Source organism: Cyphellophora attinorum (genome assembly GCF_001299255.1).
Source record: "Cyphellophora attinorum strain CBS 131958 chromosome Unknown Contig12, whole genome shotgun sequence".
Classification (NCBI taxonomy): domain Eukaryota; kingdom Fungi; phylum Ascomycota; class Eurotiomycetes; order Chaetothyriales; family Cyphellophoraceae; genus Cyphellophora; species Cyphellophora attinorum.
Window position 1 is genome coordinate 528,556 of NW_017253240.1, and position 25,397 is coordinate 553,952.

General features: G+C 54.4%; 10 protein-coding genes across 10 annotated transcripts; 4 read left to right on the forward strand and 6 right to left on the reverse strand.

Moving 5' to 3' along the window:
* Positions 1 to 517: 517 nt before the first annotated feature.
* Positions 518 to 2,901, forward strand: AB675_7661 (AP-1 complex subunit beta-1; the record flags this gene model as incomplete). The annotated part of the gene is made up of 2 exons (XM_018148047.1): positions 518 to 747; positions 798 to 2,901. The coding sequence occupies 2 exons, from the start codon at positions 518 to 520 to the stop codon at positions 2,899 to 2,901; spliced, it is 2,334 nt and encodes a 777-aa protein (XP_018000362.1).
* A 317-nt stretch (positions 2,902 to 3,218) lies between these two features.
* AB675_7662 (Mitochondrial FAD-linked sulfhydryl oxidase ERV1) lies at positions 3,219 to 3,959 on the reverse strand (the record flags this gene model as incomplete). The annotated part of the gene is made up of 1 exon (XM_018148048.1): positions 3,219 to 3,959. The coding sequence occupies one exon, from the start codon at positions 3,957 to 3,959 to the stop codon at positions 3,219 to 3,221; it is 741 nt and encodes a 246-aa protein (XP_018000406.1).
* Positions 3,960 to 4,251: 292 nt separating this feature from the next.
* AB675_7663 (uncharacterized protein) lies at positions 4,252 to 5,409 on the forward strand (the record flags this gene model as incomplete). Its single annotated transcript, XM_018148049.1, has 2 exons — positions 4,252 to 4,479; positions 4,528 to 5,409. 2 exons carry the CDS (start codon positions 4,252 to 4,254, stop codon positions 5,407 to 5,409), a joined length of 1,110 nt encoding a protein of 369 aa, XP_018000263.1.
* Positions 5,410 to 6,556: 1,147 nt separating this feature from the next.
* On the forward strand, positions 6,557 to 8,659 carry AB675_7664 (uncharacterized protein; the record flags this gene model as incomplete). Its single annotated transcript, XM_018148050.1, has 1 exon — positions 6,557 to 8,659. One exon carries the CDS (start codon positions 6,557 to 6,559, stop codon positions 8,657 to 8,659), a length of 2,103 nt encoding a protein of 700 aa, XP_018000496.1.
* Positions 8,660 to 9,842: 1,183 nt separating this feature from the next.
* AB675_7665 (uncharacterized protein) lies at positions 9,843 to 11,527 on the reverse strand (the record flags this gene model as incomplete). Its single annotated transcript, XM_018148051.1, has 2 exons — positions 9,843 to 10,770; positions 10,821 to 11,527. The coding sequence occupies 2 exons, from the start codon at positions 11,525 to 11,527 to the stop codon at positions 9,843 to 9,845; spliced, it is 1,635 nt and encodes a 544-aa protein (XP_018000550.1).
* A 1,062-nt stretch (positions 11,528 to 12,589) lies between these two features.
* Positions 12,590 to 16,399, forward strand: AB675_7666 (putative ABC transporter ATP-binding protein/permease; the record flags this gene model as incomplete). Its single annotated transcript, XM_018148052.1, has 1 exon — positions 12,590 to 16,399. One exon carries the CDS (start codon positions 12,590 to 12,592, stop codon positions 16,397 to 16,399), a length of 3,810 nt encoding a protein of 1,269 aa, XP_018000209.1.
* A 1,482-nt stretch (positions 16,400 to 17,881) lies between these two features.
* On the reverse strand, positions 17,882 to 18,594 carry AB675_7667 (uncharacterized protein; the record flags this gene model as incomplete). The annotated part of the gene is made up of 2 exons (XM_018148053.1): positions 17,882 to 18,478; positions 18,532 to 18,594. The coding sequence occupies 2 exons, from the start codon at positions 18,592 to 18,594 to the stop codon at positions 17,882 to 17,884; spliced, it is 660 nt and encodes a 219-aa protein (XP_018000260.1).
* A 743-nt stretch (positions 18,595 to 19,337) lies between these two features.
* Positions 19,338 to 20,126, reverse strand: AB675_7668 (uncharacterized protein; the record flags this gene model as incomplete). The annotated part of the gene is made up of 3 exons (XM_018148054.1): positions 19,338 to 19,724; positions 19,812 to 19,940; positions 19,995 to 20,126. 3 exons carry the CDS (start codon positions 20,124 to 20,126, stop codon positions 19,338 to 19,340), a joined length of 648 nt encoding a protein of 215 aa, XP_018000358.1.
* Positions 20,127 to 21,435: 1,309 nt separating this feature from the next.
* On the reverse strand, positions 21,436 to 22,176 carry AB675_7669 (uncharacterized protein; the record flags this gene model as incomplete). The annotated part of the gene is made up of 2 exons (XM_018148055.1): positions 21,436 to 22,056; positions 22,114 to 22,176. The coding sequence occupies 2 exons, from the start codon at positions 22,174 to 22,176 to the stop codon at positions 21,436 to 21,438; spliced, it is 684 nt and encodes a 227-aa protein (XP_018000208.1).
* Positions 22,177 to 22,738: 562 nt separating this feature from the next.
* AB675_7670 (DNA replication licensing factor mcm10) lies at positions 22,739 to 24,994 on the reverse strand (the record flags this gene model as incomplete). The annotated part of the gene is made up of 1 exon (XM_018148057.1): positions 22,739 to 24,994. One exon carries the CDS (start codon positions 24,992 to 24,994, stop codon positions 22,739 to 22,741), a length of 2,256 nt encoding a protein of 751 aa, XP_018000392.1.
* Between the last annotated feature and the right edge of the window lie 403 nt (positions 24,995 to 25,397).

The following is a 25,397-nucleotide window of genomic DNA, read 5'->3' on the forward strand; positions in this document are numbered from 1 at the left end:
ACTTGGCTAGCTAGGTACCTTGTGTCCGCGCCTGGTGTCGAAGCCTTCGATAGTTTACACTCAAAGCATGAGGAGTGACTCAAGACCAGCTATGACGCATAGTATGATCGATGACCACTGTGTGCATACTTACCTTGAATCATCTGAGGTGTATGACATGGCAGCCATGATGTCCATGCGGCGACGTTGATGCGAGAAGGAACTAAGGCTGACAAGGAAAGGGGAAGTCGCGGAGATCTGATCCGAAGCCAAGCTTTACGGCTAGACCCGGTGCGGACAGGCCGACATGAATTCCACTTGCGTCGAGACGTTGGTGAGGACTGCTGGTCAAGTGCCACCTTTGACGACATTCTGCAACAGACTTGGGCAAGACCACCGTGCACTAATCTACCACTGCCTCTCTGCTCGCTGGCAACCGGTCTCTGGCCATACTTACGGCGACCATGACACGATAGTTGTTCTCCTCTCAATTCCCCCGCCATTGCTTACCCGCAGCCACATCCACACACTGCCCAGCATGGCAATGAACAGGATGAAGAACGCGTTCGCGCCACCTAAGAAGGGCGAGACGTTCGAGTTGCGGGCTGGGCTGGTGTCACAGTATGCTTGGGAACGGAAAGAGTCGATACAGAAGACCATCATGGCCATGACCCTGGGCAAGGATGTGTCCGCTCTGTTTCCGGATGTCCTCAAGAATATAGCGACTGGCGACCTGGACCAGAAGAAGCTGGTCTATTTGTATCTAATGTACGTCACCATACTCTCTTCCCGCGGCTGGATGACTGACCATGCCTCAGGAATTATGCCAAATCACATCCCGACCTGTGCATTTTAGCCGTCAACACCTTTGTACAAGATTCCGAAGACCCAAATCCACTTATACGGGCACTCGCAATCCGAACGATGGGCTGCATCCGCGTGGACAAGATGATTGATTATATGGAGGAGCCATTGCGGAAAACATTACGAGACGAGTCGCCCTACGTGCGCAAGACCGCCGCGATATGTGTCGCAAAGCTATTCGATCTGGCACCCGCGATGTGCCTGGAGAATGGCTTTCTCGAGACTCTGCAAGAGTTGATAGGCGACCCGAACCCGATGGTGGTTGCCAATGCAGTCACAGCCCTGGCGGAGATTGGGGAGGCAGCACCAGAGACAAACGCGCTACAAATCACACCAACCACACTCAAAAAGCTGCTCATGGCGCTCAATGAATGCACGGAATGGGGCAGAGTCACTATCTTGTCCAATCTCGCCAGCTACAAAGCTCACGACGTCAAGGAATCAGAACATATCTGTGAGAGAGTAGCGCCACAGTTCCAACACGTCAACTCCTCCGTCGTCCTTGCCGCGGTCAAGGCCGTCCTTCTACACATGCGCTACGTCAGTCCCGAACAAGCACGAACATATCTTAAGAAGATGGCCCCTCCTCTCGTCACCCTCATCTCATCCGCACCAGAGGTTCAGTACGTCGCTCTACGCAACATCGACCTCATCCTCCAGAAACAGCCCGACATTCTCAACAAAGAGCTACGTGTCTTCTTCTGCAAATACAACGACCCACCCTACGTCAAATTCCAGAAGCTCGAGATCATGGTCCGAATAGCACACGAATCCAACGTCGATCAACTCCTCATGGAACTGAAAGAATACGCAATAGAAATGGACATGGACTTTGTCCGCCGCTCCGTCAAAGCCATCGGCCAAGTCGCCATCAAAATCGAATCCGCCGCCGAGCGCTGCGTCAACGCCCTCCTCGACCTCATCAACACCCGCGTCAACTACGTCGTCCAAGAAGTCATCATCGTCATCAAAGACATCTTCCGCAAATACCCCGGCTACGAGAACATCATCCCCACACTCTGCAAATGCATCGACGAGCTCGACGAACCCAACGCGCGAGCTTCCCTCATCTGGATCGTTGGCGAATACGCCGAGAAGATCTCCAACGCAGGCGACATCCTTGCCGGCTTCGTCGACGGATTTGGTGAAGAATTCTCCCAGACCCAACTCCAAATCCTCACCGCTGTCGTCAAACTCTTCCTGAAACGGCCGCAAGCAGCCCAAGGCCTCGTCCAGAAGGTCCTTACAACAGCCACCTCCGAATGCGACAACCCGGATATCCGCGATCGCGCATTCGTCTACTGGCGACTACTCTCCAATACCACTGATCAGAACGCGCCCAAAAATATCGTCCTTTCCGAAAAGCCACCAATCACAACCACAATCCAGTCCCTCCCCGCGCCTCTCCTAGAAAAGCTCCTTACAGAACTCTCCACGCTAGCGTCAGTCTACCACAAACCACCCGAGCAGTTCGTCGGACAAGGCCGGACGGGCGCCGACGCAATACAACAAGCCGCCACTGAAGAAGCGCAGCAAAATGCACGCGAGAATCCCCTCGCAGCCGCGGCCGCGGCTGCTGCTGTATCAGGGAAGACGCCCGCCGGCGCGGCAGCGGGCCAGAACAATGCAGAGAATCTACTGGATATCGACTTCGACGGTTCTGCACCTGCCAGCACCGCTCCGGCGTCGAATGGGATGACTGGGCTGGAAGGGATGGGCGGAACACCAGTGGGTAGCGGCACTCCAGCACGGGTGCAGAGTCCCGTTTCGGGTGGGGGAGGATTACAAGCGATGAGTCCGTTGAGTGCTACGGGCCAGACTGGGGGAGGTATGGATGATTTGCTGGGCGTGTTTGGGAGCAGCAATAGCAATGGTAATGCCGCATCAAGCAATGGCGGAGGTGGGTTCGGTGGGGGGATGAGCGACGACGATATCCTGAACGGTGGGTTCGGGGGGTTGAGTATGGGCGGTGGTGGAGCGACGGCTCCTCCGCCTCCCCAGCAGCAGTTGCAGGCTGGGGGAAAGAAGACGAATGAGGACTTGTTGAGTCTGTTTTGATAGTGATACTGGCAGAGTAGGCAAGAAACAAGGCGACTGCTACTAAATACAATATTGTATACCTCCTGATCATTATTTTTACATCAGTGCCATACGCGTTGGGTTCGAGATGAGCCGAGATCTCCCAGACCGACCAGTTCCCAGGTACGGTCATGTATATCTTTTGTACAGTGCCGGCAGCCACAGAAGCGGCCTCCGACAGCGCCACCTTTGCTTGCTGTGCGTCCATGCCATCCAATGCACGCCCTGCTAAATACAGTCCACACTGCGCTCCAGTAAATGCCGCTATCATACAACGTCCCCATCCAGCACGCCCCTCAACCACACCGTCCATCCCCCCACCCGTCCCGCCACCGCTCCTTCCACAACCCACAATCAAATTCCCTCTTCCCCAGTTTCACGTTCACCGCGTTATGCGCTCTGCACGCCCACTCCCCGAATTCGTCCTGACTCTTCACATTGACTTCATTGCCTTGCTCTCTCATCCAGTCGCGGAAATCCTCGGCGCAGTAGCCGCAAGGGTAGAGTTGGGCGAAGGTCTGGATGAAGGACTTCGTGGTGGCTTGCATGCTTGGAGAAGGAGAGGAGGGGTAGGTCGCGGTGAGTGTGTGCAACAGCGTCCAGGTCGCACGGCCGAGTTGGTCGACATCGGGCGGACACTGTTGCTCTGTGCTGCTGTCATCTACCGCGCTCGCGACGATTGTAGCCGCTGATGCGCCGGAAGCAGGACCGTTCACGGGTGGCTCGGTGGTCGTAGCTGGGTCGGCTTTCGCCGCTGGCCCTGTCGTTGTAGTGCTGCTGCTGCTGCTGCTGCTGCTGCTGGCGGGCGTAGAGCGCTTCTTCGTCATCGCCATCCACGAGGAGACCGAGGAGCATTGTCGGCAGGGCTTGCCGGAGGGGTCGAGGACGATGCCGGAGGCGAGTTTCTTGTAGCCATTGGCGAGTTCTTTGACGACGGGGTCGTCGTCCGTGTTTGGTCCGGTGGTTGAGGAGGAGGGTGGAGGTTTCGAGGAGGGCTGGCTGGCGGAGGCGAAGAGGCGGTCGAGGGAGGAGGGCATCGAGGCGGGGATGAAATGGAGGCGGGCGGGACTTTGGTGAGGGCGGAGGGACAGTGGCGGGAAGGACGTGGAAACTAGAGCGGGAAGCGGCGACAGCGAGGTGCTGAGTGACAAATAAAAAGTTGGAGAAAGCGAAGCGCGTTCGTTTCTCCCCCGCGTCGACCACCTACTCGGTCTGTCACTCAGATCAGGACGCCATTTCCTCAACACTCACAGACAAAGCGCTGCTGCTCTGTTCAGACGCGTGCTAGTGCTTCCTAAGGTCGCGCTGAACCACCTGTATCGCCCAGAGATGTCCGACTCGGACCTCTCAGACGCGCCGAGTTTCGAGGTCCCACCGGACTTTGAACTCGAGAACAGTCTTCGGCGCGAGTTCAACCGCGCGCACGAAAGAAATGAGGATCCTACACTACGCACCATTCGTGCAGCCTCGGAAAAGAAGCTCCGTCTGCCAGAGGGCTTCTACAAAGGACATACGACGTGGAACCAGAAGAGCAAGGAAATTGTCCATGATCAGGCCGTAGGTATACTGGTTACTGCAGCACGCGTGTACTGACCTATATGGCAGGAGAACGAGAAAGAAGTTCCTAGCTCACCAGAGCTCAAGTCGAAGTCCAAGGCGAACGCGAAGGCCGCCCCTCCACCACGAAAACGCAAGTCCACCGATCCACCTAGTCCAGCGCCGAAGAAACGCAAGACAGAGCCGGCAGAGTCCGACGACTCAGATCGGGAGTCATCGGCCCTGAGTGATGCAGACTCCGAAGGCGTGTCTCGACAGAAAGCCAAAGCCAAGCCGAATAAGCCCAAAGCAGCCAAGGTTACCAAGGCGAAGCCAGCGGCGTCTGCCAAAAAGAATAGCAAGGCCGCCACTGTATCAGACGACGATGACAGCGACGATCCCAGAGAGACGGCACCAAGCAACGACGAATCCGAAAACGCCGAGTCAGACAGCGAGATGTCGGTAGTGCTCGACGAAGATCCTAAACCCAAGAGGAAGCCCAAGACCAAAAGTACCGCTCCGAAAGGCAAGTCCTCGAAGCCTGCCTGGAAACCCGCCAAGAGCAAATCGACGACAGAAGACGATCCTGATCAAGCAGAGATCAAACGGCTTCAAGGCTGGTTGGTCAAATGTGGGGTCCGCAAGGTATGGGGCGCATACCTCAAGCCTTATGAAACACCAAAGGCCAAGATCAAGCATCTCAAGGAATTGCTTGCGGACGTAGGCATGACTGGCCGCTATTCCGTCGAGAAAGCGGCGTCCATCAAGGAGGCCAGAGAGCTTGCTGAAGATCTGTCAGCCGTCCAAGAGGGCGACCAGCGATGGGGAACTGCTGGAAAGGCATCCTCGGCGGAAGATACCGCTGATGAGAAACCCAAGTCCAAGGGCCGCTTGCAGCGCGGTAGAGCACATTATGATTTTCTTAGTAGCGATGGTGAGGAAACAAGCTGATGTGGTCCAATCGAAAATTGGCCTGCCCGACGTATACCGTCGAATTTGTGGCGGGCCTGAGCAAGCATGTCACCAGTGGAGACTTCGTTTGAGATCATTTCAATGCCTTGGTGTTGCTCATGCGCTGTGCTACCAGGCCAAACACGGCAACTGATGAGATGAATAGCACCAGATTGTAGAACTAATTAGCGAATGTCAGTATAAGATGCGAGTCAAGAAGCCAAGAATCAGGCTGTACCGCATTCCTGGAGTATTCGTTCTCCTCTGCCTCAGTGCGAGCTTCCACAAAAAGTCTCCGAAGGTTGGGAAGTGCCATGGCGGACCCAGCCAGCTGGTTGACTCGAGATTAGCTGGTCGAGTCGAGATGATCGTGTTATCCTGTCTGGTTGTTTGGAACAGTCAGCAAAGCGAAAGCTGGTGGCAGCACTAGAGACCAAATTAGTCAGGAGGACCATACCTTGCCTGCGTCAGACTGACGAGTTTCCAGATCAAAGGCACGAACCATGCAGATGAGCTGCAGATGCGGCTATGTTTGGGAATCAAACAGGCGTGATGTGACGACGGAAGATTCAGGCGGCCTCCAGAGATTCAAGTTGACACCACTGCGGGAATCTTGGCAATTCTCCCGCTTAACACCGAGGCTCGAGCAGCGACAGATCCTAGCCCGCACTAGGCTTCCATGTATCTTCTTCCATGCTTCTTCGAAAAGCAGAGTCAGCTACTCAACGAACTAGCGGATGCTGTAACAGACACTCTATAGGGCCAGAACAGTCTGCTGCCCAATCAAGTTCCTTCTTGCGGTCCCCTCGGTAGTCAGCTTTGAGCCTCACCGTTCCACAACACTTCTCCTTATTATCTAACTGAGCAGTCACCTTTCAGGCGACTACGACGACTTATGCTACGCCACTTTTCATGACGGATCTGCAGATCTGCAGGGCTACTGCTTGGCAGGCCTCTACGACTATGTTGCAGCGGCAGACAGACAGCCAACTTGTTCCGCCTGACTGTGTCGGCCACATCATTAAATTGACATCTGCCCAGTGAGCGACATACATAACACAGTCTGTCCAGGTGGATCCCTTCTCTCTCTTGATATTAAGCAGAGCTCGCTCCGCACATCGCATCGTCTGCCGCCACAATTCGCAAAATGGCGCCGTCTTCGCGCTCTTCCAAGGCATGCACCCAATGTCGACAGGTCAAGCTAAGGTGTGATTCCAAACACAACTTTCCAGATCCTTGCAGTCGCTGTAAATCACGTCGGCTCGTCTGCGCTTTCGACCCGTCCTTCAAGAGGACTCCCACCAAAGGCCAGCTCGAAAAGGTCACCAAGCAACTCGCCGAGCTGCGTGGCGCGCTGGGCATCTCGAACCCACAGGAGATCCCTGGTTTGCTCCCAGTCCCACAGATCTTTGGTGTGCCATCGAGCGTAGACAGTCAATCAGATTACGGATCACCAGAATCGGATCGCTATGCAAATGCGAACGATGAGCCCGAAACGTACTTTGGCCTGGACAAGCCTGGCAGTCCGAGTCAAATGTACCGATTGGGGTCATTCCATCTGTCTATGCAGCAGGTGCGCAACATTCTGCTGCAGTTCGCCAGGTTCCAGCACAGACACCTGCCTATAGTTGATACGAGACGAAGCTATGACGAGATATACGAACAGACGCCATTTCTATTCTGGTCCATGGTCGCGGTGTCGATCCGTGGCTCGACTGGGACGCTAGAACTACTCGACAGCATTCAGAAGCAATTCAATACCTACCTAGGCCAGGTGATGATACAGTCGCCTCTTTCTCTCAGCACGATCCAGGGTCTTCTCCTGGTCTGCCTCTGGCCCTTCCCCGTCCGACATCAGCGAGAGGACCCAAGCTGGAACCTCTGCAACATAGCTCTGGGAGCCACCTCCAACCTCGAAATCACGACTTCCTTTCGCAGCAGCACTAAAAAGAACGATCTCGATGACAACGAACAAGCGCGCTGCCGCACTTGGCTGGCCTGCTTCCAAGTCTCCTCCTGGCTCGGCTCGAACCTCGCCGTCCGCCCACCCCTCCGCAATGTCGAAGATCTACACAACATCTCCAAAGCCCTCTCGACAGGCTGCATCACCAAAGAGTTCGCCGCACACATCGAGCTGCAACGTCAAGTTGCAAATTACACCTCCGTCCTGACCTCCGACCAAGGCCTCTTCAACTCCCCCTCCGCAATCCAAATGTTCGAGAAAGAACTCAACAGCATCTTCTCCCGCTTCGGCGACGACTGGACCCTCTCAAACGACTTCGCCCTCCTCGTCGCCCGCCTCGACCTCTACTCCAGCGTAATCATGTCCGCCTCAAAAGAAATGTCCCGCTCATCCCACTCCAACAGCACACCCTCCCCCAACTCCCTAGTCGGCACCTCCCTCTTCAAAGGCTTCCAAGCCTCCGTCAAACTCATCGCCCTCTACGAGAAGCTCATGGAGGGCACCGTCTCGACCTCTGCCTCGAGCACACCACAGGACCCCAGCACTTCTGCGCCCATCAAGCCCACCTATTTGTCCTACCCAAAGTACTACCACTTCACCTTCGCAAAAGCAACCCTCTTCCTCCTCCGCTTCTCCCTCTCCCGCGACTCCGGCTTCGTCGAGTCCGACCGCGACATCGCCCGCAACCACATCCGGCGCGCCCACGACCTCTTCGTCTCCCACACGCAACGGCCCGACGACGAGCCCGCTCGCGTCGCGCGCGTTATAGATACGTTAGCGAAGATCCAGGGGACGGAGAGTGCGGAGCGATTGGGGAATGTAGTTGCTACGCATGGGGAGTTGGAGATTGTGCGGGCGGCAGCGAGGCATGCGGCGGCGATTGATCGAAGAGAGACGAGTTGGGAGAAGCCTGTGCCGGAGGCGCCGGCTTACACGCCTGAGGCTTCAGCCTCAGTCGATGGTCGGGACTCAACCACCAACAATCCAACAGGAATTCTCTCACCCTCAGCGGCAGAAATCCCGCAGATACAAATCGGGGCGGACGCGAGTTTGAATAATCTGCAGGAATTACCGCTAGAGCAGATCCATCCGGACTGGGGCGTATTCAGCCATAACTGGCTGCCGCCCTACTTCGACCTGCAAACGGATCAGGGCTGGGATGGGTTCGCGAGCAATGGGCAACAAAGTCAGCACGATCCGTCCCTGCCGCCGTCGTGGGGCAGCACGAGTCAAGGTCCTCCCGTGACGCAGACGCAGATGGGATTTGGCTATCAGGCTACGTTCTAAGCCTCGGCCTCTGGCATCCGGGCGTGTCACAATGTTGGACTATTGTTAGTGGACGAATAATCTGATCTAGCGAGCCATATGAGTCTGTGGAGCGCAGCAGCACACATTATTGCAATCATATGATTATTGTTCTTCTGCCAACCTCATGCTTCAATGCTGCTCGTGGTGCTGCAGGTGCATGTGAGGGTCAAACGTGGAGCAACTGCTCGATCCAGGTGTATGTATGGATGACTCATCCCGATCAACAACGATTCCAAATCATGAGCAGATCCAAAGCAAGCATAGGGCGTCGACACACCTGACGTCGAGATAGCTGGGCATGTAGTCGATAGAGTCCGTGTTGTGACTTTCGCCAGACTTACCTTCCGCCCTCCTTTTACTCGCCGACATGGAGATCTGTTGACTTGAAAGCGGTAGACAGCCTGAGACCGATACTGTAGAAGCTGTTCTGGGAAAGTGGAGTGCCCAATCAGGAACAAGGACCCCTGTGCTCGAGCTCCAACGATCATCGGGCTGTTTGCCTTACTCCCTGGCTTTTCCAAGAATGGAGATCTTATACGTCGGGCAACAACAGGCGTTGGCATATGAAAGATTCGGTACCTTGGTGCGAGGCACTCTTCACAACTCGTACAGCATGAACGTCGTGAACGTCAGGCAAACGACATCAGGTACTGTGCAGGGTAAGGTCGATACAAGGTACCATGCAAATAGATCATTGCTACGTGTATGGTCTCAGCATAATGCTGCCTATTTGAAGGTGCTTCCATATGATACAGTAGTAGTAACGCCATTGTGGCATGGTAGTGTCCGACGCGTATTATTAGTGATGATAGATGACTACCGCCATGCTTTTACGCCGCTTGAAATGATAGCATACTCCATGCCTCGGACTGAAAAGATGTCCTTGCGGTATTGATACAGCCCCAACTCATGCCGGTAGTTCTCCACCTGAGATTGATTCGAGGAGCTGGTCGCATAGGTACCGTGCTTTTCGCACAGCTCGTGGCGGTTTTCGCATGCCGTGCGATGCTTCCAGATACTGTCCCTAGTAGTCCATCACCATAGCAGTCTGTTGCTGCTTCGAATTGCCCTCGCGATGGGTGAGCTGGCGGCGTAGATACCGCTCTCTCCTCACAGCTCGTGCCGTCTTCTGCGGCTTCTGCGATTCTTGCATAGACTGTCCCTAGTAGTCCATCACCATAGCGGTCTGCTGCAGCTTTGGATCGGCCTGACCGTCAAAGTTATTGGGGCCGTAGTCGTCCAAGCTCTTGTAGGCTGGGCCACGATTGCCGTTGCGATTATTCCGCTGGTTGTTATTGTTGTTTGCACCACCTCTATTGGCGCCCATGTTGGCATTATTGCGGCCCTGCTGCTGTGTTGCGGGCTTGGCCGTGTTGCTCTGGTTCTGGAACTGCTTGCCGGTGCTACCAGGCATATTGGGATTGGACGCGTTGTTGAAGTTTGCCTTGGACTGGAAGTGACGTGCTTGGCCATGACGATCACCGCCTTGTCGCTTGTTGTGCTGCTCACCCGGCTTTGGCCAGGCATTGTTGAAGTCATTCTCATCGTTGAACTTGCGTTTGTTGAAGGTCTGTCCACCACGGTCTCGGTCTTGGTTGTTGTTCTTTGCAGGCGTGTTGTCTCGCTGGATCTCTAGCATGAGCTTGTCACCGACTTCAGTCTGGAACATGAATGCCTTGTCCTTACTGACAGGTTGCCAATTGGTGATCTTGCTAGCGTCGATTGGTCTAGACCCCTTCCTGATGGCCAGAACCACAGTCGGAGTAGAGTCCTTGGTGAAGACCTGAGTGTCCTGAACGGGAGTCACTCTTGCAGCCCATATTCGATCTTCGTACTTGGCAATACCGTCTACCTGCCACATGACCTTCTTGCCTCGACCACCGGCCTTCTGCACAACGTCTTTACGAGCGTAGCCGGGTTCTATGAGGATGTTTGAAGCCATGAACCGCACCTCACCTGAATCAATCAGAGTAGGCTGGACGTTACACAGCGATATGAGTCTGGCCGAATCGTTTTGGTTGATGAGATGGCCGAGATACAGGTGGTTCTCAACGATCTTGAGGGGCTTCTGCTTGATCCACCGTTGAGTACTGATTCGTTGTGACGAGCAATGGCACGTTGGATGACTTCGACTTCGGACTGAGGATCCAGAGATGACTTCAGCTCACAGACGTGAACGACATCGGTCGTGATTGGCTTCCGAGGTGGTGCTGGCTGGTCGACGGGGTGTGATAGGAAAGACTTGTTGAGTTTCTCAAAGTAGTCCTTGAACGCCTTGACGTGTTTGGGTCTGTCCTCGTAGATCTTGATCTCTTCTGCATGCTTGTATGTGAAGACCAGATCCGACAAGAAGGCTTGCTTGTATTCCATGGTAGATCCGAAGGCTGAACCGCCGGGTGAGAGGTCTGGCTTGAGTGCCACGAGATCAACGTCCAGGTCTTTGGCATTGAGCATGCGGTTGATGAGATCGGCGAAGCTCTTCTCGTTACGGCCGGTCAGGACGATCGTCAACGCGTCTTTGGTCTCGATGCTCAGTCTGACCAGGTCAACGACTGTCTCGTTCCACGATCCCTCCCATGCTCTTGCTTCCTCTTTCTCGAGACCTTGACCTGTGGCTGCGAGAATGGTGGAGTCATGCCACCAGCCGCCGTATGTGAGCGTCTCTTTCGCCTGAAGCATACCTATTGTTGAACCGGCCCATATCTGAGGATTTGGGAGAGGACTGCTGAATAGCGTGTTATCGAAATCATAGACGTGGAGGGCTTTGATCTGGGGCACGCCCGGAATCTCTTTCTTGGGCTTGCACGACCACCGCTTCAGGTATGTGATGGAGTAGTTCCTCGTCATGGCTGCATGCGATAAGGCTCCAAGACAGGGAGAGGTCAGACGATTTGATGATGCTGGGCGGGCATGAATCATTAGCAAACGGCTGACGCCATGTTGATTCGGTCACTGCTGCAAGTTTTCTAAGCACTGTCAATTGCCAATCAGAGAGCCTTCATAAAGGCAAGCGCGATCGAGTTTTGTGCTTGCGCGCTCAAGTACTAGGTGAATGTTAATTATGTGAAGTCGTGGCAGGTACTTCGTGATGCAGGAGCGACCGAGTTGTGTCACTTTCCTGACTCGGAGAAAATAACACGTTTCACACGGGTCTTCATTTTCACTGAGTCATGTACTTGGGATTCCCCATCACCGCGGTGCCGGGCCTGCATCCTAGGTACCTAGGCACGTCACACTGGAACCACCCGATGCAGTACACCGCGGTGGAGGCTAATCATTATCAGATTCTGACAATCTGCGACTGCGATCTCAGACGCAAAAACGACCATACCAAAGAGCAGGACCGCCGCTCAGCCTATAATCGAATGCCTGTCAATGACCCTTCGTGCCACAACCTATATGAGACTGGCTGACGCTCTAATTTTCTGGCGAAAGAATCCATAAGCACCGACTGCGAAGTACAAACTCTGCCGAAATGGCCACGAGCACATCGAAAACGATTGGCGGTTTCATTTCTTCTTTGACGTCGGCTCGCTCGGTCAAGCCGCCTAGAACAAGAGGCCGTTTCGTGATTTATGCCTGATCGGTCGAATGGTGGGCTCATCCCGAACGAAGCGAACAAATCTCTTGCGAGTTAATCAACCGGGCGTCGTACAGGCAGGACTTATAACATGTGGCATCGCAGCATCCCACACTTCTCGCTTCGACATTCTGACTTCGACCAAAGTTGTTCCTTCAACTTTACTTCCCGGCATCATGGGCACGATCGTGCAACTTGACTGTTCATTCCAAAGGGTACTGATATGATGGACCTCTTCGCGATGTGGAGGACCCCGCGTGTTCACAACATCAATATTGGCTGATTACGAGACAACCGGCGCGCCGGACCACTGAAACCAGGTCGAAGTCATGGACGAAAAACACCTATCACCCCGCGACCATGAGGTGGTCGAGCACTCGGGTGATCAGCGCGCTGTCGTCGATATCAGCATCAGAGATCTCACGATAAAGGTGCAACCCGCCAGACCAGGTCCGTTCCAAAGGAAGCTGAAGAAGGACGTCGAGGCTCAGCCGTCTGAAAAGATCATACTTAACGATGTATCGGTCGATATTCCCGGCGGATCTCTGACTGTTATAATGGGATCCTCGGGGTCTGGTAAGACATCGCTGTTGAACGCTATGGCGAAGAGAGTCCAAGGCAAAGCATTGCGTCAGAGCGGCACAATTGTCTGTTCCAAGAATGATACTGCTCGCGTGGAGTTTAGCTCAGGAGCAGATGCTGGACTGGCGTACGTGATGCAACAGGACGCCTTGCAGCCAACCCTAACCGTTAGAGAGACACTTAGATACGCGGCAGATCTCCGGCTCTCTTCAGTCATGTCCAAGACCGATCGCCTTGCCAAAGTCGAATCAGTCATCACAGACCTGGGCCTGCAAGATTGTGCCGACACCAAAATTGGCAACAGTATCAGACGAGGCTGCAGTGGAGGAGAGAAACGCCGCACCAGCATAGGCATACAGCTGCTAGCCAACCAAAGCGTTCTGACTGCAGACGAGCCCACAACGGGGCTCGATGCTACCTCAGCGATGGGTGTAGTGCGTTGTCTCAAGAATCTTGCAGATCGGGGATATTGTGTCGTCTTAACGCTCCATCAGCCCAGATCTGAGATCTGGAACCAGGTTGACAATATCATCCTGCTAGCCCGAGGAAGCGTTGTGTACAGTGGCCCGCGATCTCAATGCATCCAGCATTTTGAAGAGCAAGGTCATAAGCTGCCAACTCTAGTCAATCCCTTCGACTTCATCATCGACTCTGCCTCGATCGACTTGCGCGCCCCAGATGTCGAGCACGCCTCGATCGCTCGTATTGAACGACTCCAGTCGGCATGGAAGTCGATTGCGTCGTCGCACCTCCAGCCTCCGCCGCCAGGTGCAGGTCAGTTGGTTCCTTTCAATGCCAACACGGGAAGTACAGCTCAAGCGATTCGGGTTTGGGCATACCGAATCCTGGTCCACACGCGGCGCGATGCCGTCACGACCATCCGGGACCGCCTCGGTCTCTTCGCTGCCATCCTTGAAGGCATACTGATGGGGATTGCTGTTGGCTGGATCTTCTTTGGACTGAGCTCAGATCTCAGTGGCATCAGGTCGCGCATGGGGTCTTTCATGGCATGCGTGGTCCTTCAGCCATACTTGATTCTGATGTTCGAGACGTACAGGATGAGCATCGACATACCTATCTTCGACCGAGAACTCTCCGAAGGAGTTACATCATCCGCTACCTTTATTCTGAGCCGCCGCCTCTCACGCTTTTGGTTGGAAGATGTGCCCATCTCGATCATCTACGCCACATTGTTTTACTGGATGGCAGGTTTCCGGAGTGATCCCGGCCAGTTCTTCATCTTTGTCGCCCTTACTTTGACCATGCACCTCTTGAGTGTTACAGTCGCCCTCTTCTGCGTGGCAGTCGAGCGTCATTTCATGATCGCTTCAATTGTTGCCAACGCGATGTTCCTGATACAATCATACGGTGCAGGCTTCGTGATAAACACGAGCACGATCCCCATCTGGCTGCGCTGGATAAAGTGGATTACTTACTCATACTACGGTTTTGCGGCCTTCTGTGCGAACGAATTCGCAGGCCACTTCTACGCCTGTCCGGTCTCAAACAATCCCAATGATCCAAGATGCATCGAGTACACTGGTACCTACATTCTGGAAGGGCTCGACCTACCTCCCGACTGGCTCAGCACTCCAGCTTTGGCCTTACTGGGCTTTCTCGCGCTAATGCTCACCGTCAATGTACTCATACTGAAGTACAAGACTCACAACATCCAGCTCGTCCGTGTCAGCACATCCGACTCGGCTGTGATAGATGGCAATGTGGTACAGGATCGCAAAGATGAAATCCGACCTATCACAGTGCAGGTCGACGCATTCGAGCTGTCCGTCGAATCGAACTCGCTCTTCCGTAAGAAGTCCACGAAGACGATCCTCCATCCTACCACATCCGTCTTCACGCCAGGTACACTGAATGTTATCATGGGGCCCTCGGGTAGCGGCAAGTCCTCTCTCTTGAACGCCATTGCCAATAGATTGCGAAATACGACCACCACGAAATATCGGCGTGGCGGAAAAGTCTTGATGAACGGCGCAGTACCATCCCGTCAGGTCGTGAAATCGGTCATCTCCTACGTCCACCAGGACGACGTCGGTCTCCTTCCAGCCTTGACTGTTCGCGAAACCCTACGCTTCGCAGCACGGCTCAGACTACCCGCCAGAATACCAATCGAGGAGAAGCTGCGACGCGCCGAAGACGTGCTACTCAAGCTCGGATTGAAAGACTGCGCAGACACACTCATTGGCGACGCCTTCATGAAAGGTATTTCTGGTGGGGAGAAGAGACGCGTCTCGATTGCCATTCAAATCCTCACATCACCCTCTATCCTTCTCCTCGACGAACCAACGAGCGGCCTGGACTCATTCACCGCAGCATCGATCCTAGAAGTACTTCAAGGTCTTGCGGACGAAGACCGCACAATCATCTTCACGATCCACCAGCCCCGATCAGACCTCTACCGCCAATTCGGCTCCATGCTCCTTCTCGCAAAGGGAGGCCACGTCGTCTACTCCGGCGCAGCATCCGACATGGTCGCCTACTTCGACGACCTTGGCCACAAGTGCCCAGAGCACGCCAACCCGGCCGACTTCACCATCGATCTGGTCTCGACCAACTGGCACGAACGCCATTCAGTCTCACACGAAAAGCTCCAGAACCTCATTGACAAATGGACGACCGTCCAACAGGAGCTCGCCACCACCGACCGCGAAGTCGCAAATCCAGCCACACTCGGCCAAATGCTGCGCGAAAGGACGCCGTTCCGCCTCGCCTTCCCGATCCTCATGGCCCGCAACTTCAAAAATATCCGCCGCCAGCCCAACATCCTCTGGGGCCGCATCAACCAGTTCATCGCGTGCGGCGTCGTCTTCGCCATCTTCTTCAGCCCACTGACCAACGGCTTCTCGGGGGTGCAGACGAGAGCAGGCTTCGCAGGGCAATACGCCAGTATTTTCTTCATGGGCATGCTCAACTCCATCGCTACCTATCCGCCCGAGCGAGACATCTTTTACCATGAGGACGATGACGCAGTGTATCCCCTCGAAGCATTCTTCCTGCAATTCACTGCGATCGAGACGCCAATGGAGATTATCGGTGCACTCATATTCTCCATCCTAGCTGTCTTTCCGACGGGCATCCATCGCACAGCGACGATGTACTTTCTGTCGACGTTTGTGGCATTCAGCGTCGCCAGCTGTGGGGAGAGCTTGGGGATTATGTTCTTCAGCATGGTTAATCATGTTGGGCTTGCCATCAATGTGGCTACTGTAACCATGTCCTTGTGTATCAATCTAGCAGGAATCATGGCCGTCGATGTCACTGGATTTCTACAATGGATTAACCACGTCAATCCGACGAAATGGGTGGTTATGGCAATGGCGGGCGAAAGCCTGAGAGGAGTAAGATTTACGTGTGATGCGGAGCAGAGATTACCTGATGGGATGTGTGGGATTGAGACGGGCGAGCAGGTGTTGGCTTTGTATGCTCTGGACAGGTATTCCGTGGGGCAGTGTGTTGGGTTTCTGGCTATTATTGTGATTGGGTTGAGGGGGTTGGCTTATGTAGTGCTGAAGGCGAGGAGGATGAGCTGGCGGAAGTGAGCGAGATTTTGTTGACAGTATTTGCTTGCTACCGAACGATGATCATGGCAACCTTCTTTGAGATGTTCGAGACACGTACCGACCAATATTTCTTCGTCGGAGTCTTCGCTACATCATCTCAAGGCGTGTGAGATGTCCGTCGGTGAGGAGAATGCCATCCAAGTCCATGTCAACGTCAATGACCCGCAGTGACTAACACAACCCCGACGTAGATGCCGCCCTGCATATCACAAGAGTAGGATGTCTTCCAGGGCCCTTCCTTTGTCAACCAGTCTTAGCTCAGACCAACCGTCGACCGGCGATAGAGAAGTCCTTTCCAAGACGCTGGTCATCCGGTCTCGTAAAACGCCGCCCATCATCCGGCTTCCTGTCCCCTTCTCAACCGGTCTTGGGATAGTCCGCCTTCCACAATACTATCTATCCTACTCCTCATCTTCCCCTTCGTCCAACCCTTCGCTTTCTGGTCACGTCCCCGACACTTTGCCCTTGCTGACAGCCGTGTTTATGCTTTAGAGGACGCTGGTCCCAATGGATCAAGACTGCCGCACATCGTGCGTGCAGGGGTAGGTGCGAACGTTGTCGGGCGAGTCGCTCTTGCTGCTGCTGAAAGTCTCAAGGGAGGCAGGTAGCGAATGCGATCAACTGGAGGCTCCTGCCGCAGAGCCACATCTTGGAGAGGTAGGTGCGAACGCTGCTGAGACGCTCCTGCCGCACAGAGCATTTCGCAGAGGCAGGTGCGAAACGCTGCTGAGACGCTCTTGCCCATGTGATGTATCTGCAGAGGCAAGTGCGAATGGCCCCAGCTGATCGCTCCTGCCACAGAAGGGGTACAGAGAGGCAGGTGCGACTGGCGTCAGTCGATCACCTCCTGCTGCAGCAAGATGTTTGGACGGGCAGGTACGAGGTTTGTCAGTGGGAAGCTCCTGCAGTACTGCCAGGGACACGTCGAGGAAGGCAGGTACGGGTGCCACCGGCCCCTTGCGCCTGCTGTGGGAAGATGTCCAGAGAGGCAGGTGCGAGTTGGCCCCTTTGTCAACCGGTCTGAGAACCTTTTTGCCAGCCGGTCTGGCTGCTTTCCCGTCAGCTGGCCTGTTGGTATGCTTGTGAACCGGTCTCAGCTCGATCCAGTTGGTGGTAGTCGTCGGATTTTTATTATGTCTTGCGTGGCTTGAGTAAAGGTAACGAACCCTTCGATACAGAGTCCTCCCTGGCCTGCAGATTCCCTTAGATGAGGTGTTAGTCAGTGACGCTTGAGCAACACTCAAGCAACGGCAGTCGTAGGCGAGTTGGAGCTAGTCGTGCTCCTCAAGTAAGCGACGGTCGAATGCTCCGTAGAGCTAGCAGGGACGCCCGACTGAGAGCTAGGACTCTGAGATTGGAATTGCCTGAGCTTAATTGATGTGTCTATTCAACACTCATGTTGTCGTCAACGCCAATGACTTGAAGTACCCTACACAAGCCGCAGTGCCCTCCTGAGCTCATCTACACGCTTCCGATCCGCCCAAGGTAAGCACACTTCCCATTCAGCTCCGCGAAAACCCTCACACCCGGCTCAACAGACCCACCCTGTCTCAGAGCAAGCATTCCCGTCTCCCTAAACCATTGAACATGCACAGCATGGTCACGAAACACGCTCGCCTGGCCGATTCCATTGTTGTACACGAAGAAGCGCAACACTTTTAGCGCCGGCATGCTTGGGAGCTCGAGCTTGCCCGGGTAGGGGACACGATCGAAGCCGTGAATGACGAGAGCTGTCGAGGAGCAGAGGTAGTGGGCGAGAGCGGTCGATGCTCGGGCCTGTCTGTGTCGAGTATTTCTGCCGAGACCGCGGTGGATGTGGACGGTGAGCTTGCTGGAGAAGACTGGCATTGCTTCGGCGCGGATTGTGCGACAGGCCAGGAGGAGCGGAGGGATCTTGTGTTGCTTTGCGGCGAAAATGTTGGGCATTGTGGACTGGACGAGATGGCCTGGAACGTCGACGGCGAGGTGTCGAACGCCCACAAAGTGCAATTCGTAGACCATCTGTCGGATTTCAGTGGGGAGGTCGAGGAATCGGAAGGGCTTCTCGCTTTCGGAAGTCTAGAAAGGTCAGATACCTGGTAGAGCTGAACAGCAGGTGGCGAGAATCTTACCTGCTCATCGACGATCGTGTCGGCGTTGGCACCGCGCTGGGCGGCTGCGCGGGTCAAGACCATCGTGTGCGAAGGAGGAAGTCGAGCGCAGGACCAGTGACGGTGCAATCAGACAGTCCAAGGCCTGCAACAGGACGTGTGATGTGGCATTAGTGATGGGTAGCATCAAAGGATTCCTTCTTGATAACAAACAAATCAGTGTATGACTTCTTAGCTCCCTAGCGCCAGGCATTCGTTTCAGGTACTGAACGTAGGAAGGAAACGGAGACACGTAGGAAATGGAACAATGAAGCCGGCCTTTGCTGCACTTGCCAAGTGCTCACAGAGTACTCACAGCTGTTTTCCGGGATCACTTGCTGAAGGAGTCACTGTACGAAGTCAGCACAAAGGAACTTCTGGACTATGATCCATGCTCAGATGCAGGCTGGATCTCCCATGTGGGAGCAGCAGAATGGACAGATCTCTTGGTTGAATGTGAATTGGCCTGGCGAGCAACGACCTTCGTGTCGTCGCTCTCGCTGGTACCGCGGAGCACCCTGGCCACCATCTCCGGCATCCTCAACGTTGCTCTCCGGCACAATGTCCAAGTTTTCCCTCTGAGCATTCCTTTCGAATCCTCTCAGCGCCCTCCCTGGCCAGGAAATTCGGAACAGATTTTCCTGACAGCCAACGCTCAAGTAAGGCGCATCTCAAATCCAACGATTTGTTGGCGAATCGACCTCGGAACCTCAGCGTCCTCCCTGACCTCAGAACCACAAAAACCTGCTAAAGCCGCCCAGTACTTGTGTCCGGAGCCTGGTATTGCTTCAAGATATCGACTTGCGTCCCACTCGGCCCAGGAAAACGGGTCTAGACCCAACCACCAAGATGACCGAGACTGCTTGCCGAGCTTCAACATTCTCCAGAGCAAGCAGCCCAAACTTTTTGTAGCGCTCCACAGCTGCCTTCTTGTCCTCCTGCAATTGTTCGGCGCTAAGACGCTCGTAATCCCGATTATGATGAAAGTGTACGAGCTTCAGCGCCAGCATCTTCGGAAGGTTGAGCGTTACGGGATTGGTGATATTCAACTCGTCAATGCACAAGTCTCTGCAGAGTGCCAGCCACACTGTCGGTTCGCTCCAAGTCTGTGTCTCCCAACCTTGACACAAATAGACCTTGAGTCCGCCTCGCGAGTAGATCGGGATCGCCTCTTCCTGGATCGATCGAGCGGTTAGAAGGAGAGCCGGGACTGTGAACCTCGGGCCTGGTTCTCACAGTAAAGAGCCGCCATAGTAGCTCACACGTGCTGTCGCCGAGCCGCTTGGAAGAACGATCGCGACAGGCGCTCTCGGTAAACAGTGCTCATAGACCAACTTCCGGAGTTCGCTGGGTAGATCGAGCAACCTGAAGGGTCCTTCGCGCTCGAAGGTCTGCAAGTGTCAGCTGTGTCGTCGTGTTAGACAGCTCATGATGGATTCGCTTACCTGCTCCTCGACCGCTGTGTGTGAGTGACTGTGATTGTGATTTTTGCCAGGGATGAACGCTGTAATCAGCGGTTGTTTCTTTGTGGGTTGCTTCTTTGCAGATGCTCGGTACTTGGATGTGAAAAACGCCATCCTGCAATCGCGGCGTTGTGTAGAAGTGAGCTTGAACATCGCTATGTGTGTGTAGAGCCTCTAATGTGCCTGTGTCAAGCACATTGAGAAGACTTTATTCAGTAGTAGCAGAGGACATTGTGGGCTACGTTGCCCGGGAACAAGTATAGACATGTCTTGGCGTCTTTAGTTGACTTGCTGAAGGTGAGTGACTGCCGCCACAATGCTCACATTGGTGAGCAGTCCAAGGTAAGTTCCAAGGCGAGAAATAGCCTGTTTGAAGATTGTCAGAGTCATCGAACCGTTTTTGTAGTTGTCGTCCCATCTGTTTGCGTCCGATCCGACCCAAATACCGCCCAGTCCCCGACAAGTCTGCGAAAACAAATAACACCTTGGGGAAGAGAAGCCGCTTCGAGAGCAGGCATCCCGAGCTTCTTGAACCGTTGAAAGTACCTCTCAAACCTTTCTCTATACTCTGGGCTAGAGGTCTCTAGCGGGGTGCGGGAGACAGAATCGGGACCCAAGTCTTTCGAAAAGTGCAAAACTTTGAGAGCTGGCATAGAGGGCAGGTTGAGACTGATGCAGTTGCCCTCACGGGATTCGTGGACGACCAAGCTCTTACAGACCTCTAGATGATCCACCAGAGCGTGCCAGCTATCGTTCTGCCCTTCCAGATCTCCATAGATGTGAACAGTCAAATTTCGGGCGTAGATAGGAAGCGTTTCATTCCGGACGAGACGGGACACCTGCAAAAGTGGTGGTGCCCCTTCGCAGCGGCCGCTTTCAACTGGGCCAAAACCTCTGCCAGTTGGGGATTGTCTGCTCTGCCAGTGTCCTGGGACATCAATCATCAGGTGGTGTGACCCAACAATGATCTGCTCATACACCATCATCCGAATCTCTGCGGGAAGGTCTAGGTACCCAAGAGGCCTCTTGCTCGTGGCAACAGCCGCGGCTTTGCTGTCACGTCCGAAAACCTTGGTATAATTCAAAAGCTTGCACATGAGTGCATACACCGAGCGCCAAGATAGCGGCATCTTGAGTATGGTCGATGACCCAGAATATGATGGTGCAAGTGGTGCTAGTTGGTAAGTGGCATTGAGGAGAAAAATTGACGGCGTAGGCAGAGTGGGAGTCGACATATATACCTCGCAGCATCCTTCCGAGTACCTTGACGGAAGTACCTTAGCCCTGCTGGGTGGAACAGCTATCCTGAGTGACTAAACCTTCCGAGTACCTTCTGCGTTGCCAAGACTCACACCGCGCAGCCAAAGCTAGCCGTCCTATTGTGAAAGAACTCCCGAGCCAGGTCTTGTCGTTGTTTGGAAGTCTACTTGAGTCCCACTCGACCCACGTAAGCACCCCTGCCCGAAACCGCCGTGTACACTCGGACGCCTGGCGGAAGAGCAGAAGCTTTGAGCGCATCCGTTGCGAGCTTCTTGAGACGTTGCCGATTCTTTTCGAAAGCCGCTTGGTACTCTCGGTCAATGAACGAAGTCGTTATGTCGTGTGAGAAGTGCAACACTCTCAGAGCCGGCATCGACGGGAGATTGAGACTGGCGAGGCTGGTATCATCGTTGGACAGGTAGACGAACAAGCTTCGAGAGTTTTGCAGGTATTGCGCCAGGGCGTCCCGGATCTCATCCTGCCTTCCCAAGTCGCCGAAGACGGTGACGGTGAGTTTGCTGGTGTAGATAGGAAGCGCTTCGCTTCGAATGAGCCCGGAGACCAGCAGAAGGGACGGCCTACCCCTCTGTCTTTCCCTGGTGCCAGACTTTGTGCTGAATCTTGCCACAAAGCTCCTTCCCTGCTGGATCTCTAGGCCGCGTGCAACATCAAGCTGAAGGGACGCTCTAGGGTACGCTTCAGCGAGGTGTTTCTCGTACACCATCGTTCGGACCTCAAGAGGTAGGTCGAGGAAGCCGACAGGTCTGTCGCGCTTGGGAACGACCTACGAGCGTCAGCATGTGACTCGCGGTCAGCAACAAGCAAGAGTTCGTCCACTCACCTGCTTCTCGACCGCTGTATCTGAGCCATCACGGCCTTCATCTTCGGCGAGACTCGACGACATCATGCGCCAGGAAGATTGAGTGCTCGAAAACGGATACGATGGTAGATGACGCCAAATCTTGTGATGGCGTTGTTTGTTGGGAGTGGTGGGAAGGATGAGCAAAGCGACAAGGAGAGATTAGTCGATATATGTTATCCTCGCGTGCTTCACTGCAACTGCCAGTCATTCACTGCCACAGAAAGCGCGAAGGTCCTGACGCGAACTCGAATCCAATCTGAGGGTTTGGTCAAAGCTCGTCGGCCAAATCGAGAGTGGTGGAAAGCTTTTGTCGGTCAAATCCACATACAACACGACGGTCGTGCCATCAATGCGTTCGCTCCTACGCAATGATCGAATCGTCAGTAGCGCCAAGAACCTCACCATCACCATCATACATGGTGTCTCAGCTCTTTTGACCTGCCTCATGGTTAGTTCTAAGTGGGAAACTCGGCTTTCTGACGAGTCCAAGGTGAGGTTCAGGTGCATCCCAAATGCCTCGTGTGAGACGGAAGCCAGGTCGAAGTCTTTCGTCGTCATTGACAGCAGTGCACAATCGTTCTCATACCCTCGTTGTTCGCCAGTCCTACACAATATCCAGATCGTCATCATCGTCGTCGTCCTCGTTAATAGCCGGAACAACACCCGAGCTCTCTCTTCCTGCCTCCCTGATCCCCCGATCCGTGACGAATCGCGTCACTTTCTTCTTCTCCCTCTTCGCCGGACTCAACCGGACCTCATCGCCCGTCCTCTTGCTTTTCCCGTCACCTGCATCCCGCATAATACTGCCGAGAATCGCCTGTGCGTCCCGCCTGACGCCCACACCTTCCCTGCCCGTCATCTCTTTCTTCGTAGCCGTCCCAGACTGATGCCGCATATACTCCGCGCCTGCACTACTCCCATAGCTCGTCTTGCCGAGATGTTTTGCAATCTCCCTCTCCTGCTGCTGGCGCTCTGCCCGTTTCTTCATGAGAGTTTTGCGGTCGCGGACATGGTCGGCATTGAGGAATGGATCGTCAAGGTCGATGGTACGGGCGGTGTTGATGGTCGTGAACGGAGTGTTGATGTCGCTCATGGTCGGTGGTGCGATGGGTGCAGTGCCTCTTGAGACAAAGTAGGATTGACCTAGCTCGTCGAATTTCTGGCCTTCATCGCGGGGCAGGAGACCTCCACCTCTGCCCCGTCCAGATCGTCCACCGCGACGATCTGACTGGTTGAATCTTGGGAAGCCAGACGAGCCAGACTTACTGCCCTGGCCGTACCCATGGCTGCCGGCGTTCAGACCCATGCGCCCTTGCTCGGTGCGGTGCAGCTGCATGTTGAGATGCCATTCGCAGATTTCGGTCTTGGACGTGTCGATCCATTGCCCACATAGCTTGCCGTCCTTCTTCTTGGACGTGCAGTGGCCAAGGTGAGCAGCGGTGCCGATTTCGAGAATTGTGTCTTCACCGTTGCTGAGGTTCAGGCTGAAAGCACCAGACTCTTCGCGGCCTTTCTTCGGCGGCATAATCCCGGGGTTCAGGATCGCTATTACCGTACCTGGCGTGAGACGGTGATACCGCGGGACGGCCGTACCGAACAGGTACAGATCGACAGTCCACTTGAGGTCAGTGAGAGTCATGGCAATGAACTTCTTGGCGTTCTGCTTGCCGTCATCCCATTTGCGCTCCCAGTCCTTTGTACCGCTTGACGTCTCTTCAGCTTTGATCTTCTGATCGAGAGGAGAGGACTTGGACGCAATGATGGCGAAGACTACGTAGTCGCCGACGCCATCAGGGAGTTCATACTCGGGAGATTTGATGTTTCGGAGCAGCTCAGCAACAGTGTAGACGGTAAAGTCGTCCTCGGGAAGTGTTCGCTTAAGAAAAGTGTGGGGGAGAATGCGAGAGGACAGGCTGATGCCAGAGAAACCTTCATGGAGAGACGAGTCTGGTTCGTGAGAATCGGAGCTTCGGGATACAGGTCGCCTGCTCTTCAGGTCCGGATCGGTCTTGCTTCTGCGCAACTTCGAGCCGCCAGCCGCACTTTGAGCTTGTAGGATCTCCTCTCTGGTGTACGATTGAGTCATAGCGTTCCTCACAGGAGGTGACATTGCCTTTTGATTCTCTTCGGCCAAAGCACGATACTCTTCCATCTCATCCTTGTCCAAATTGAAATTCGACGTACGATTCTCCAAGGCAGCACTCCTTCTGATTTCTCTTCCCTTGTCCTTGTCCCGCACGTCTGCCATGCGCTCACTGAACGACTTCGGAGCCGGAGTAGCACTGCTTGTCTGTGACGACGGTCGCGAGGCAGCGCTTTGCAATCGTGATGATAATTGCGATGCCCTGGAGAGTGACCGCTCTGGCCTCACGAGCGCAGTAGACGTGCCCGGTCGATCTGAGAGCGATTTGGCCCGCTTCAAAGACATATCAGCGCCAGTCTTTCCCTTGTCAATACCGAGCAGCAGTCTGCTGGGTGAGCGAGGCTCTAAGCTGATCGGCGCCCTCTTCGTAGGCGATAGACCAATCTGTACTGTCTCTGTCCGCCGACTGCTCGAGGCATGTTGCGTAGATTCTGGCTTTGCTTTTGCTTGTTGCAGTCTCTTCAATTTCAACTTTGCCTCGATCGCAGCCAATTGCAGTTTGAGCGTCTCTTCGTCGTCTTCCTCGTCACTGTCAGGCATATTCTCGTCTTGTCCACCACTCCGCGCGTCCTGCAGCCTGCTCAGCAGATTAGGTGTCGTGCGGGAACGCTTGATCGGAGATCGATCCATTGCCTCGCTGTAGCGCTTGCGACCACTCGGAGAACTAAGCAGGGCGGCCTTGGGCGATGTCGGTGGCCATGGTATGTCTTCCGACATGTTGACTGCTCCATGCTACGAAATAAAAATAAGAGCAAGAATCTGACGTTGTCGCACAATCATTTGTTTGTTTCGGTTGGGGAGACCCCTGCAACGGAAGCGAGGGGCCGTACGGTGCAGCGGTTTCGGCAGTTGAGCGTACATCTGCTCAGTGACTGTTGTTCACGGCGACGACGACAACCAAAATGCTGCTCTATCCTGCTCTGAATCTGACGCTCTGTCGTGGGCATGACCATTTACTGTCGCGGTCGGCTTGCTTGAGGTTCGAGCGACACATGGCGATCTCCAAATTTTGGCGCGTTCCTCAACTCCACGCGTCGAGCTTGACAAGACCGGTTGACAATGTGGATCGTGACCGGACAGGTTGACAAACCAGAACAGCTCATCCTAGATATAGTCGTTT